This window comes from Cnephaeus nilssonii (genome assembly GCF_951640355.1).
Source record: "Cnephaeus nilssonii genome assembly, chromosome: 4".
Taxonomy (NCBI): Eukaryota; Metazoa; Chordata; class Mammalia; order Chiroptera; family Vespertilionidae; genus Cnephaeus; species Cnephaeus nilssonii.
In genome coordinates, this window is record NC_137075.1 from 62,532,112 (window position 1) to 62,545,214 (window position 13,103).

General features: G+C 45.7%; 1 protein-coding gene across 1 annotated transcript in view; it reads left to right on the top strand.

Moving 5' to 3' along the window:
- Nucleotides 1-13,103, top strand: part of TLN2 (talin 2) — a 410,048-nt gene that overhangs the window by 268,703 nt on the left and 128,242 nt on the right. Inside the window, 7 exon segments of the mRNA XM_079767908.1 lie at nt 483-591; nt 1,374-1,582; nt 2,158-2,256; nt 5,984-6,151; nt 7,307-7,601; nt 10,704-10,862; nt 10,865-11,022. Coding sequence (XP_079624034.1) covers nt 483-591; nt 1,374-1,582; nt 2,158-2,256; nt 5,984-6,151; nt 7,307-7,601; nt 10,704-10,862; nt 10,865-11,022 — 1,197 coding nt within the window.

The following is a 13,103-nucleotide window of genomic DNA, read 5'->3' on the forward strand; positions in this document are numbered from 1 at the left end:
CTTCTATTCCACGCCCCCCCCCCCAAATCCTACCAGGAAAGGAATCACATCTATGTGGCATTCATGTTGTAACAGAAGACAATCCCCACGTTGACACTCATGTGCTGAGACACCCTAATTCTATACCTTTTCTCTAAAAAACAAGGAAAAAATTAGCAACAATTGATGGTGCTAACATGCAGTATTATCATGAGACATCAACTAGTCTCATTTTTATTGAATTCATCTAAATAAAGCTACCTAGAATTTTTGTAATATCTTAAAAGTTAAAAAAAAAAAAAGGAAAATTTACATGCTGTTTAGCCTCAATGCAGGAGCAAAGGGCCTGTTACAGACATTGTTTGAGATGACTTCAGGGCCTCGTTGGTGCCGGCCCAGTAAGAGCATAGCCAGAACACTGGTCTCATTTTATGGCATGACTTCTCTGGTTTCCCGGGTAATTCTGTGCAGTGATTGTGTCATGTGCTTGTCTGGTTTTGCAGGCGTCTAGGGTATGGGTTCAGAATAAAGTCGACGAATCCAAACACGAAATCCACTCTCAGGTCGATGCCATCACAGCTGGAACAGCTTCAGTTGTTAACCTCACTGCCGGTAAGACCCTGAGGGGTTTGTGGTATGTTGTGGGTTTTTGTGTGTGTGTGTGTTTTTTTAAAGGTTCTTTGATTGAAACAGATTTTCATATTGTGAGACGACAGTCTATTTTTAGGCACCCTGTGTGCTTCAGGCATTTTCTCCCACTGACTCAGAAGAAATGTGGAGAATATCCATCCCTTTGTGTCTGTATCATGTAGCATCATTAAAAAGCACTTACATCACCCTTCTCCTTGTTCATCAGTGTGCTGGACATACTTTAAAGTACGTGGAGGCCTGTTTCTCCCTTCTGGGAGCTTACAGTCTGAGTGACGAGATCCGTCGTGCGTGCCTCCTGTCTTGTCCAGGAATAGTCTCTTCTGCCGTAGCATCACTCCCCTCCCGTAGCATCACTCCCCTCCCGGCACTGTCAAGTGAGGGCCAGGGAATGTCTTCGCTTCCCTGAGCAACCTAACCATTCCAGCAGCAGAGTTGGCCTCTCTAAGCTGCTGACAGCGGCCTAGTGCAAAAGGCCGTGAGATGCTCAGCCTTCCTTTGGAATTTCAAAGGTGCTTGTGCTCAGCATTTCACTGTAGGCAGCCTCAGGGTGAAGGCGCCTGTGAAGAGCAGCACCTTGGAGACAGGGAGCCACCCATCGCACTGTGCATATGCAGTGCCTTGTGTCTGACTCCTGCAGAGTGGTGGGTGATGAGCTGCTGCCCCCTGGCCAAGTACCTCCCGCCCAACTGGGCTCTCCTCCCTCTGCACCACCCTCCTTTGACCGAGATGGTCCTCTGCCCCAGGTGACCCGGCAGACACGGACTACACAGCCGTGGGATGTGCAATCACCACCATTTCTTCCAACCTGACGGAGATGTCCAAGGGCGTGAAGCTCTTGGCGGCCCTCATGGACGACGAGGTGGGCAGCGGGGAGGACTTGCTCAGAGCTGCAAGGACCCTCGCCGGGGCAGTGTCGGACTTGCTGAAAGCGGTGCAGCCTACCTCTGGAGAGGTGAGCTCTTGGGGCCAGCTGTCTCTTGGGTTCTGCTGCGACAGGGGCAGCCTTTGAGTTCCAGGGATGGGGCTCTTGCTTCTAGAGCTGTTCCTTCCAACCTGATGGGGCACGTGAAAACGCGGTGGGGTTGCAAGTTGTTAAACTGGGTGTGGAACTGATGGTTCAACATTCAGGACTAGTTGAGCTCTTAGTAGGAAGCCTCCCTTCTCCCTCCCTGCCCCCAAGGTACTTGATGAGATGCAACCTCAGAAATGAACAGATGTGACAAACACACATTTAAAAGGGAGACAGGTTTTGCACTCTAAATTCCATAAAGCATGAATCACCTTCCTACCAGCTGAACAAGACTCCGTCGTTGAACGTTTCGAACCCATCCACCTGTTTGTGAGGCCTCCGGCACTTCCTCGCACAGATTTGGCCAGGCCGTTATGTCTCCTGGCTGGCAGATAGCCGGAGACTCATTTAGGTGCAGTACTGCCCATCCTGCAGGTTCCCTCCCGGCACTGCCTGACTGTCGGTACCGCGCAGGAAGTGCATTTTCCTTCCAACCAATGTGTGTTCTTTGTTCATAGCCCCGACAGACGGTTTTGACGGCTGCTGGAAGCATTGGACAGGCCAGTGGGGATCTTCTGAGACAGATCGGAGAGAATGAGACTGATGAGCGATTCCAAGTAAGATATTCGCAGCCCATAGTCTTGGAAAGGAGCCTACGTGATGGTCTAGACCCAAACAGGGAAAATGTAATGTAAAACCAAATCTTCCTTGTGTTGTCAAGAATAAGATTGGGGTGGATTATCTTGGGGGTGAGGTGTTTGTGTGTTAATTTAATTTTTTTAATTGGAAAACTCATATCACTTACAGTCATCATTGTAAAGCACTTACTTAACTGTTCTCATTGGTCAATATACTGACATTTTTTAAACACAAAAGTGAAGGGAATAATATCATGAACTCCCTTGTATCTACCGCCCAGCCTTCCCAATTATCAACTCATGGCCAATCTTGTTTTATCTATTTGAAGGCATTTTTTGTTGTTGTTGTTTTCTTAAAATATATTTTTATTGATTTCAGAGAGGAAGGAAGAGGGAGAGAGAGATAGAAACATCAATGATAATAAAGAATCCTTGATCGGCTGCCTAGGAATCGATCCGTGACCTCCTGGTTCATTGGTGGACGCTCAACCACTGAGCCACGCCGGCTGGGCCTGGGGGCAGTTTTTAATTGAATTACCCTAGAGTCCACATATGAGAGTGACCGAGTGTGCTGAGCATTCACACACACAGCACAGGCTTTCCTTCATATTTAGAGGTGCGTCTATTGTCAGTCTGTGTCATCCAAAACCACAGACGCGATGAAGTGGTTTTTTGTCACCCTTCATTTTCAATACCATGGGCATGTGCTCTCTGTCCTCTGGTGAACAGCTGTAGCCACTGTTTGCAGCTGCTTTGATGTACTGCCCGCTCAGATGGGATCTCCACTTGTCTGCCTCCATTGCCAGCCACCACAGATGAGGTGCCGAGGCCTGCTGCTGGGAGCCTCGGGCTCGAATGAGCTTCTCTTACATACTCGCGGGCAGATGCCCTCCACTCCTCTTTCTCCTCTTCTTAAATCTTAATTTTGCAAACTGTATATCAATACATTTTAATTAAATGGTTGCAGTTCGAGCCCAGGTCCTCTGGAAAGATGCCCTTCTCCAAATCCCATGTCCAGTTCAGTGTTCAGGAATTCTGCAGAACTGAGAATAAAAAGATCATTCAGCTTTACTCTGGCATTTAAGTTTCTAGCTTCTTGGGTGGCAGTTTTGCATGCCATTTTAGTTAGCACTACCAAATCTCATCAACGCAAGATGCACGTTACACTAAGACATGACCATATATCTTGTGATTTACGAAACATGCAATTCCATCCACACATGTGTTGTTTCTCCTCCTCATCCACACCTGTGGTGCTGGAGCCATGGGACTCATTCATACCCTGCAGTAACACCTCAGTGCTCGAACATTCACCTCGTGATGGAGGTAAGACCCACAATCCAGCATTCCTGGCATATATCCCACTAACTCCAAGCTAATTGTGTCCCCATCCTGACTTCTCCTTACTCAGATCCCAAAGAGCCCTTTGCTTTTTGGATTAGAGCAGATAATTCTTCGTAGGCAGACCCTTACTAAGGAACTGTGTGAATGCGAGATTCCGTGCTTGGTTTTCTAGGCTTCATTATCTTGAAGTGATCAATGTACTTTCCTCAAAAGTACTGTTTCCCCACAGTGTTTGGGAAGGTTGAGAGGGAAGTCACAGTCCTTCCTTAAGACATCTCAGGCATCCTTGTGCGTTGAAGACTGCCTTTTTTTCCTTCGGCATTTTCATCACCTATAAATGCAAACTGCTTCCTAATGTTTGTTTCTGTTCAGACGAGCTAGGCAGCAGGTCCAGGTTCAGGCTCAGGACCCGGGCCTGTGGAGGCTGTCTTCCCAGGAAAGCCTGGCTGGAGCGCTCTGTTTCTGTAAGGCGTCCGGGTAAACACCGGCCCCCGTGCGGTGATCTGCAGCCTCTCGTTAGGCGCAGCCCTGGGCTTCCTGACGTTGGATTTCTTACTCTGGTTTTCAGATTCTTGAGATCCGGTCTCAGAGCTTTTCTTTGGGTCCTCAACATGTTCCCAGACTTAACAAAGATTTATTTTACACGGGCTACATGATAGTGGTCTTGTTGAAAAGTTCGACAAAGGCCTTGTCTGCAACTATCGCTGTAGTATCACATCCTTTTTCTAACTGTATTTTTTTTTGGACAAAATCACTAGGAACAGGGTTTCTGCAAATGAGTCGAACAAAGCCCTTTAGAATAATCCTGAGTCTACAGGACCAAATCTTGGTCTCTGTGTGCGAAGATGGATTCATAACAAGGGAAGGAATACCGCAACCCTTTGGAAAGTGGTTAGCCTAAATCTTGTTAATAATTTGTGACATTTAGGCTGTGTTTTCACTGATCATTGAGCTATCGGTGTCCAAGAACTGTAACTTTTGGGGCTGTGTCGGGAGCTGTTTCTAAAAGTTGCGGCAGACAAGTGACAGCTAGATCCCAAAGGCATCTTCAACTTTTGGCACCACGGGCTTTGGTTTTTCCCTGGACAGTCAGTAAACTTCAGAGACCTAAAACAGACTGGGCTGGACTGTTCTTTTAAGACTGCTTGGCTTTGTCAATTTTAAAGTGCACTTACTTGGCACTTGGTTTCTGATTTGACTGGAATGCCTATGGCCTTTGCTCTATGTAAAACTGTGCAGGTTGGACAGTCTTTCCAATTTATCTTCTCATAAGAAATATTGTTGTAAAGATTGTGGGTGCCCTTTGCATTCAGAATCAAAGGTGCTTTTCATTATCATCTGATGAATTAATAAAGACTTCTGACCACATCTCCTCTGGGGGCGTCTTCACACGTTTGTTCAAAATAAAAATGGCTCATATGTGTGGGAAGGCATTTCCAAACCAAACAAACTGCCTTCAATATTAAAAGCAAAGATGTAAATGAAGTGTAACGGTGGTTGGTCTTCAGGTCACACAGATGGGTGACAAAGCTGGTGGCCGAAATCAAAGGATTTCCCGTCCGGCAGGCAGAATGCCTTTTTGTTGCGTTGAAGCATAAGCTGGTCTTTAAAGGCTCACAGCTCCTTGCATCCTCAGTGAGGTCATAGCTGAAGCTATGTAGCTTGTAGCTAGTTTATTTATGTAGACTCCCTGCCCACTTTTCATAATGATTTAATCCCTCTGCAGAAGGCTACGGGTCACTGAGAATAACTTATGTGCAGAGCATCCCTTAGCTCTGGAAGGAGGTGTTGTCTCTGCATGTCCAACGTTGCCCTCTGGAGGCAACGTTGTGGCTGAATTTGTGGTGATCACTTGGATCCTTGTGCAAAGTAGAAATCCAAAAAAAATGAATTTTCCAGTTACAGTGGGGCATGGTGACCTGGAGGCCATGAATTCTATTTTTCCTACAGCACATAGTATTTGTGGCATCTGGATGCATTTCAGCGTCGTTTGACTCACCACATCAACCACATTCAAGAGATGTGACTCCTCAGTATGGGATAAGTGCATGGACGTTAATCAGTGGTTATAATAAAAACGGTTTCCTCAAATTAACCTCTTTTAGATGTAAACCTGTGTTACTTAATGAACGTATAGGAGAATATGTTATTAGGATGTGAGTCTCCTTCCTTAACTAGCTCTAGAGATAAGTTAACATTTCAGAAAAATAAGTGGAAAAGTATTATTCTGAAGTACTGAAGGGCAAATGGAATTCTAATAAAAGGGTTAAGCGGACACCACATTTTATTTTCCTGAAGGGTCATTAGAAAAACAAAATGAATGACTTGTGTGTTTTGTTTTTTTTTAATTTCTTTTTCTTAGGACGTTTTAATGAGTTTGGCCAAAGCTGTTGCCAACGCTGCTGCCATGCTGGTACTAAAGGCAAAGAATGTTGCCCAAGTGGCCGAAGACACGGTCCTGCAGAACAGGGTGATTGCCGCCGCCACCCAGTGTGCCCTCTCCACCTCCCAGCTGGTGGCCTGTGCCAAGGTAAGCCGGCTCGCACCCCGGCCCTCGCTGCGAAGTGTCACATGCTCTTATCTGCCTCCAGTCATAGGGGGGAAGCAGGGGCAAAATTTGTTAAAATGGTTCGAGACTAAGTGCTTCAGGTGTCTTTTTTTAGGTGATGTGATAGGATTTTTACATAAACTGCTCCATTCTGCTTCTATCACTTGCTCTTTATTCAAGGCTCCGGGCAGAGGTACCTCCTGTGTCTAACTGCCACCTCTAGGGTCTCCCATTTGGACGTGTCAGCACGTCTTGTTTACACCTGCACACAAAGGTCCTTGCGCCGTGCAGTACGGCACTATAAAGGGGGCCAGAAGTCACTGCAGAGTTTGTGGGGCCCTTTCTACTCTGCATAGTGTTGGAGTGAGGGTGGTGAGGTCTTAAGTCGTTGTTGTCAGAACGCGCACACTCTGTACTTAGCCTCGTTAATCACCATCACCCCGATCACTGAAGAGGAAATTGAGGCCTTTAGATGTTATTACACAGAAGCAGGAGATGGCAGAACTGAGGTTTTTTTTAACTCGGGCCTGACCTCAAATACCCTTTCTACCTCACCATCTGATGAGATGATGCATGAGGAGGTGGGAGGTGTCCGTGTCTCAACTTGATGACATCGCATAGAGGACAGGTCCGTGCTCTGGCCCAGCCTGGCCTTCCCTAGGCTGTGGGAGCATGTGCAGCATCTGTCAGAGGTGTCCTTGATGGTCCCCCTCCTCATATCCACAGGTACTGACAGAATCCCCTGTTCTTTAAAGTAACATGAAGCAGAGTTCCAGGTGCCTCTGGAAAAGGAAATACAGTTCTTTTGGTTGTCTTGTTATCCTGGCTCAGAAGACTCCATTTAGAGGTTTCTTGAAGGAGGAGGCATAGTTGGTAAATACTGGAAATGTCTTTCAAAGTAGTCAGTAGTATGGATTGTTGTAGATCCCTAACAAAGATAAAAATTAGCAGCGTCTAAAATCACAAAGGCAAAGTGAGGTAGTGAATATGAGAAACCGCAGTGATGGTTTAGTTTAATTCCTGGTCCTGTAATTAAGGAAGCGAGGCCCAGGGCAGGAAGGGACTTGGTGCAAAGCTAGTGCACACTGGGGGCCAAGAGGACCCGCAGTGCCCCGACCCGCTCTCGTCCCCCTGCAGGTGGTGAGCCCCACCATCAGCTCCCCCGTGTGCCAGGAGCAGCTGATTGAAGCGGGGAAGCTTGTGGACCGCTCAGTGGAGAACTGCGTCCGCGCCTGCCAGGCAGCCACAGATGACAGCGAGCTCCTGAAGCAAGTCAGCGCAGCGGCCAGCGTGGTCAGCCAGGCCCTGCACGATCTCCTGCAGCACGTGCGACAGTTTGCCAGCCGAGGCGAGCCCATCGGCCGCTACGACCAGGCCACCGACACCATCATGTGTGTCACCGAGAGCATCTTCAGCTCCATGGGCGATGCTGGTGAGGGGCTGGGCTGGGGGGGAGGGCAGTTGGGTTCCCTGATAGTGATGATGGGGAGGAAGGCAGGTGACGGCCGCCTGGGTGCCTGGCAAGGGCAAGTTCTCATCACCCTCAATCAGAGCCTTCCTCTCTGAGCCTGGGAAAGAGTGGAAGGCTCCTAATGTGCCCATCCGTAGCAACACCTAAAGATTTACAGTTAACTTGGCTTTTAAGAAATTATTTACATTTCATAGTATGTCCCTTTTCTACAAATGTCCGCGTTGGAGATGGAGGAAGCAAGAATGAATCTTGCTATGCCTTGGCTGGTTTGTCTCAGTGGTTAGAGCATTGGCCTGTGGACCAAAGGGTCATGGGTTCAATTCCCGGCCCCGATCGGGATGTGTGTGGCAGGCAACCAATCGATGTTTCTCTCTCTCCCCACTCCTCTCCCTCCCTTCCCCTCTCTCTAAAACATCAATGGAAAAAAATATTCTTGGGTGAGGATAAAAAAAAAAAAGAATCTTGCTGGAAGTTTACTATACTCTGGTCTCTGAGAGGAAGTCACCATGTGCCACACAAGGTCAGGGGTTCATCAGGCGGCAAAAGACAGGATTGAGGGGAGAGTTTCAGTGAAGGCCTTTATTGGGGTTTCCGTGGGGAAGGCAATGCGAGGCAGGGTGAACAGTTTCGGGTTGGCTGGTGTGAGTAATTTCAGCAGGCTCCATGCTGTAGGGGCTGAAATTACTGGTACTGGGCCCTGGGATGACTAAGGCAGAGAATATTGCTTCCTGGCCGTTTAGAGGAGGCGTGGCTCGGGACTGGGTAGCTTGCATAGCAAAGGCATGCTCCAGCCCAGGAGGGGCAGCTTCTTTCCATCCAGAAAGGTATTTTCTTAAGATGGCAAACATCATTATATACAGAAAATTATAAAATATACAGTACAGTGTACCTTTTCAGTCTATTTGTTCAAAAGTATGTCTCCCCAGACCTAGCCCATCACTGTCCCATCTAAATCTCCAGAACTAACCATTTAGCAATTTGTTTTTATTCTTCCTAGTCATGTATACGTTGGCATGTATAACTCCCTCTTTCTTTTTAGTATTTTGGTTTACTTGGGGGTGGGAGGGGGGCAGGGGGCAGTATATTTAGGGTAAATTCCTATCAGTGGAATGCTGGGCCTATAGCTATATACATTTTTATTTTATTTTAAATGTATCTATGAAATTTCTTTCCAGAAAGATCCCACAATTTTTAACCCTACTAGTTTTTTTGTAAGAGGTCTGTTTTCCTACTTCTGCATCAATGCAGAGCAATAGTTTATAACGAGTATTTTTTAAAGAAAATTACCTTGCACTTTTCTGTATCCTGAGCCACGCCTCCTCTAAATGGCCAGGAAGCAATATTCTCTGCCTTAGTCATCCCAAGGCCAAGTACCAGGCAACCAGGGCCAGCCCCTACAGCGTGGAGCCTGCTGAAATTACTCACACCAGCCGACCCGAAACTGTTCACCTGCCTAGCATTGCTCCACACATTTGGACTTTTTTGTTATTTTTGTTTGTCTGTTTTAACAAACCTTTTATTTTGGAAGACTTTTAGGTTTACAGAGACTGCAGAGTAATGCAGAGTTCTCATCTGCCCTCCCAGTTTCTTGCATTTTCAGCCTCTCCCTCACCTGGGACATATTTGTCAGAGCCCGAATTTCAGCACTGGTGTATTACTGTTAACTAAACCCCTGGATTTCACCAGTTTTTCCTCTGGTGTTGTTGTTTTACTATTGTCCCAGGATCCAAATCCAAGACATCTTGAATTTAGCACATTTTTATTTTCCTGAAAGCACTTTTACCTTTAACAGTACAGTACTTCGGCATTCTTCTCCAATGACCTTAGGAAGAGAAAGAAATCCCTTACATTTCAATAGTTTTATTTATTTTTACTAGAGGCCTGTTGCATGATATTCATGCAAGAATAGGCCTTCCTTCCCCTGGCTTCACTCCCAGCCGCCCAGGAGCCTGCAAGTCCTCGATCCCAGCCAGAGCACCGCTCCTGTAGCTCCCTCCGCCACCCTCCCCACATAGCAGGCATCCCGCCCCTCCCAGCAGCTCCATGCCTGTATATGCAAATTAACCTGCCATCTTTGTCAGGTTAATTTGCATACTCGCTCCTGATTGGCTGTGGGCGTAGCAGAGGTACGGTCAATTTACATGTTTGTCTATTATTAGGTAAGATTTTTTTGTGTGTGTAATCTGGATTTTAAAAATATTTTTAAATTTATCTTCATTGTTGAAAGTATTACACGTGTATCCTTTTATTCCCCCACTGATTCCCTCCACCCCGCTCCCACCCCCTCCACAGGCCTGCACCACACTATTGTCTGTCCATGGGTCATGCATAGATACATGTAAGTTCTTTGGTTAATGTTGACTCTATATTCCTCCCACTTCCATAAGGGAGTTGAAATGGATTTCAATAAAATCACAGGTACAATAAAATCAAACAATTGCCAGTAACAAGATCAAAACAAGTATTGAGAAGAAGAGGGTAAGCAAAGGGAAAATGGATAAGGAAAACTGAGCCAAGGCAAATCTTAGCATTTGGGCATGAAACGGGGGTCAGTGCTTCCTCTTAGCGAGAGCCAAATGACATAGACGATGTGATATTACTTATCTGGTGTCAGGTGGCATGCAAATTAAGTCAAAATTTGAAACTGTTTTTTATGCACTTACTCCAAGAATTTGTTATAGGAGCTTTTGTGTAAGCAGTTCTTGACAGGAGGTAAATAACATTTTCTGTGTAAGTATTCAGTAAATGTGAATGCACACAATAAATCCACATAATTTTGTTCCCTGCCTTCACTTTACAAAGAGCTCCTTTTTGGATGCTTATGTCATTTTGATTTCTCAGAGTTAAAGATCGAACTTGGCTGTGTTTTGGGCATATAGTCCTATATCCACAGGGACTATTTTCGATGTTGGGTGTAATTTGGCTACAATCCTTAAGAATCGCAGGGGCTTATTTCTCTCCATTCTTCTCACCAGTGGAGTAGAGACAAGACTGACTCCAGAAGTTTCACCCCGAGCTTTAGAAAGCAGACAAACAGACCTTATCCTCAATCCCACCCTCTAGGTGAGATGGTGCGCCAGGCGCGGGTCCTGGCCCAGGCTACCTCAGACCTTGTCAACGCCATGAGGTCAGATGCAGAAGCCGAGATCGACATGGAGAATTCAAAGAAGCTCCTGGCCGCTGCAAAACTCTTGGCGGACTCCACTGCTCGCATGGTGGAAGCAGCAAAGGTATGATTGCAACGGATTTGTTCCACCAACAAGTGAGCGTTATTAGAAGTCAGGGTTTAGAAGGAATCTTCAGGATAGAGAACGGTCAGCTGAGTGTGCATTTTTGTTTGCTTAAAACCTACAATGGCTTTGGAATGTTTAACCTTGTTCAAGTGGGAAAGGAGAAGGTCAGGGAACATATGAACGAAGCTCTTCAGGGCGTGGTGCCGACAGCCATAGACAGCAAAGTCCCTGCTTAGTGAGCGCTCTTTTGCCTTTGGCTTTATTGAAAATGGCGATTCGTTTAAAACTGAGATATTTGACAGTAAATTCACTGGCACATGTTTTCTTCCTGCTGCCTCCATGTTACTTTGCCCTCCTTTTGACTTCTCCACTAAACTCTGATCCAGGCTTTGCATAGCAGAGTGCTTCCTACCTCGCTGTTCTTCAAACCACAATAGCAATTTAATATGTTACGGGAGAGTTTGAACGAAGAGTTGAGAGTCAGCTTTGTGCTTTTTGACAGCGATACAATATCGTGATGTTTCTAAAAGCCAATAATTCTTAACCCCGGGGTCTGTTCAGAGCCCCCTATGAAACATACTAAAGTGCACCTGCCTCAGTTCCACACCCAAAGATCCTGATGTGTGTGTGTGTGTGTGTGTAAGTTCCACAGGAGATTCTGTTGCCTACCTCTAGGTGAGAACTGTTTAAAATGGATAAGGCTATATTTTTCTATTTTGTTTTTATTATGCAACTAGCACATGTCTCTCATGGAATTAGAAAATGCAGGTAAGTATAAATGAGAAAATGAAAAGCACCTTCAACTTTATACCACCAAAATAACATGTTTAATGTATTTCTGTGCATTTAAAATTCATCAAGTATCCCCACATCTTATCCTGTCTCCCTGGCCTCCCGCAGAATAGGACTGTATCTCAGCCAAGTATGTGAATTGCTTCACTTAAAATGTATTGTGACATGCAATGAACCTTATAAACTCACCATTTTGTTACCTGAGGCAGCTGATCGATGTTTCTCTCACATTGATGTTTCTCTCTCTCTCTCTCCCTCCCTCCCTTTCTCTTTCTTTAAAAATCCATGAACATGCCCTAGCCAGTGTGGCTCAGTGGATAGAGTGTCGGCCTGTAAATTGAAAGGTCCCAGGTTCGATTCTGGTCATGGACACATGCCCAGCTTGTGGGCTCTATCCCCAGTGGGGGGCTTGCAGGAGGCAGCTGATCAATGATTCTCTCTCATCATTGATGTTTCTATCTCTCTCTCCCTCTTCCTTCCTCTCTGAAATAAATAAAAATATATTTTAAAAAATCAATGAACATGTCCTCGGGTGAGAATAAAAAAGAAAAGAAGAGTGGAAGATTCTATTTAAGAGGATTGCCAAAACATTTCTGACACAGATATTAAAACTATTCCACCCAGAATGAATTCCTGTAATTTTTATAAATAGTTCAAAGAAATAGGTTCTTGTAAATTTGGAAAACTGGCCCTTTGAAAAATATAGATGTTCAAAAAACTGATTTTTAATAATTGGCAACTTTATTTCTGCTGTCTCCTCTGCCTCGTGTGTAAATATTGTTACCCTAAAGTGTTAGTGGAAACTTGTTCATCTCTGTACATCAAGCAGTGGTCACAAAGCATCCAGGCCCTGTGAGGAAAATCTTGATTGCTGCTTTTATTGCAGGTGGGAGTGGAGGCTGGATGTGCTTAGAGCCTTTGTTGAATTACTGTCCAGGAAAATTATATCCTCTCCCTACGCTACCTTCAACCTTTCTCTACTTCAAAATCCATCCCACCCATTGGCTTTTTTGGGATCTAATTAAAATCCACTTGTGGTCCTAGTGGACACTTTAACCTACAGCAACACGTAAAAGGGCCATGGAGGTGTGGCCATGGGCTGTGCACGGCACTTCCTCTCTCCCTGCCAGGATAGAGGTATTGGTTTCTTTCTTTAATTCAGTTACAGTTAGCTCAGTACAGTTGGGTACCTGTTCTACTTCGTTATACTTTCCAACTCTGGCTCTCTAGGAATGCCATCTCTAGACATGGTCCTTCGTGAACAATGTTTCCTTACAGCATTTTGGATGGCATTCCTGCCCCCCACCACCCTGCCCCTCGGTCCCCTTGTGTTATGCTGTAATCTCAGCCCATTCACATGTACCGGTGCTACAGGACAGGAGACTCTTGAAGCGGTGACACGTGTCTGTCATGCCCATTAAAATAAAATTGTCTCAGA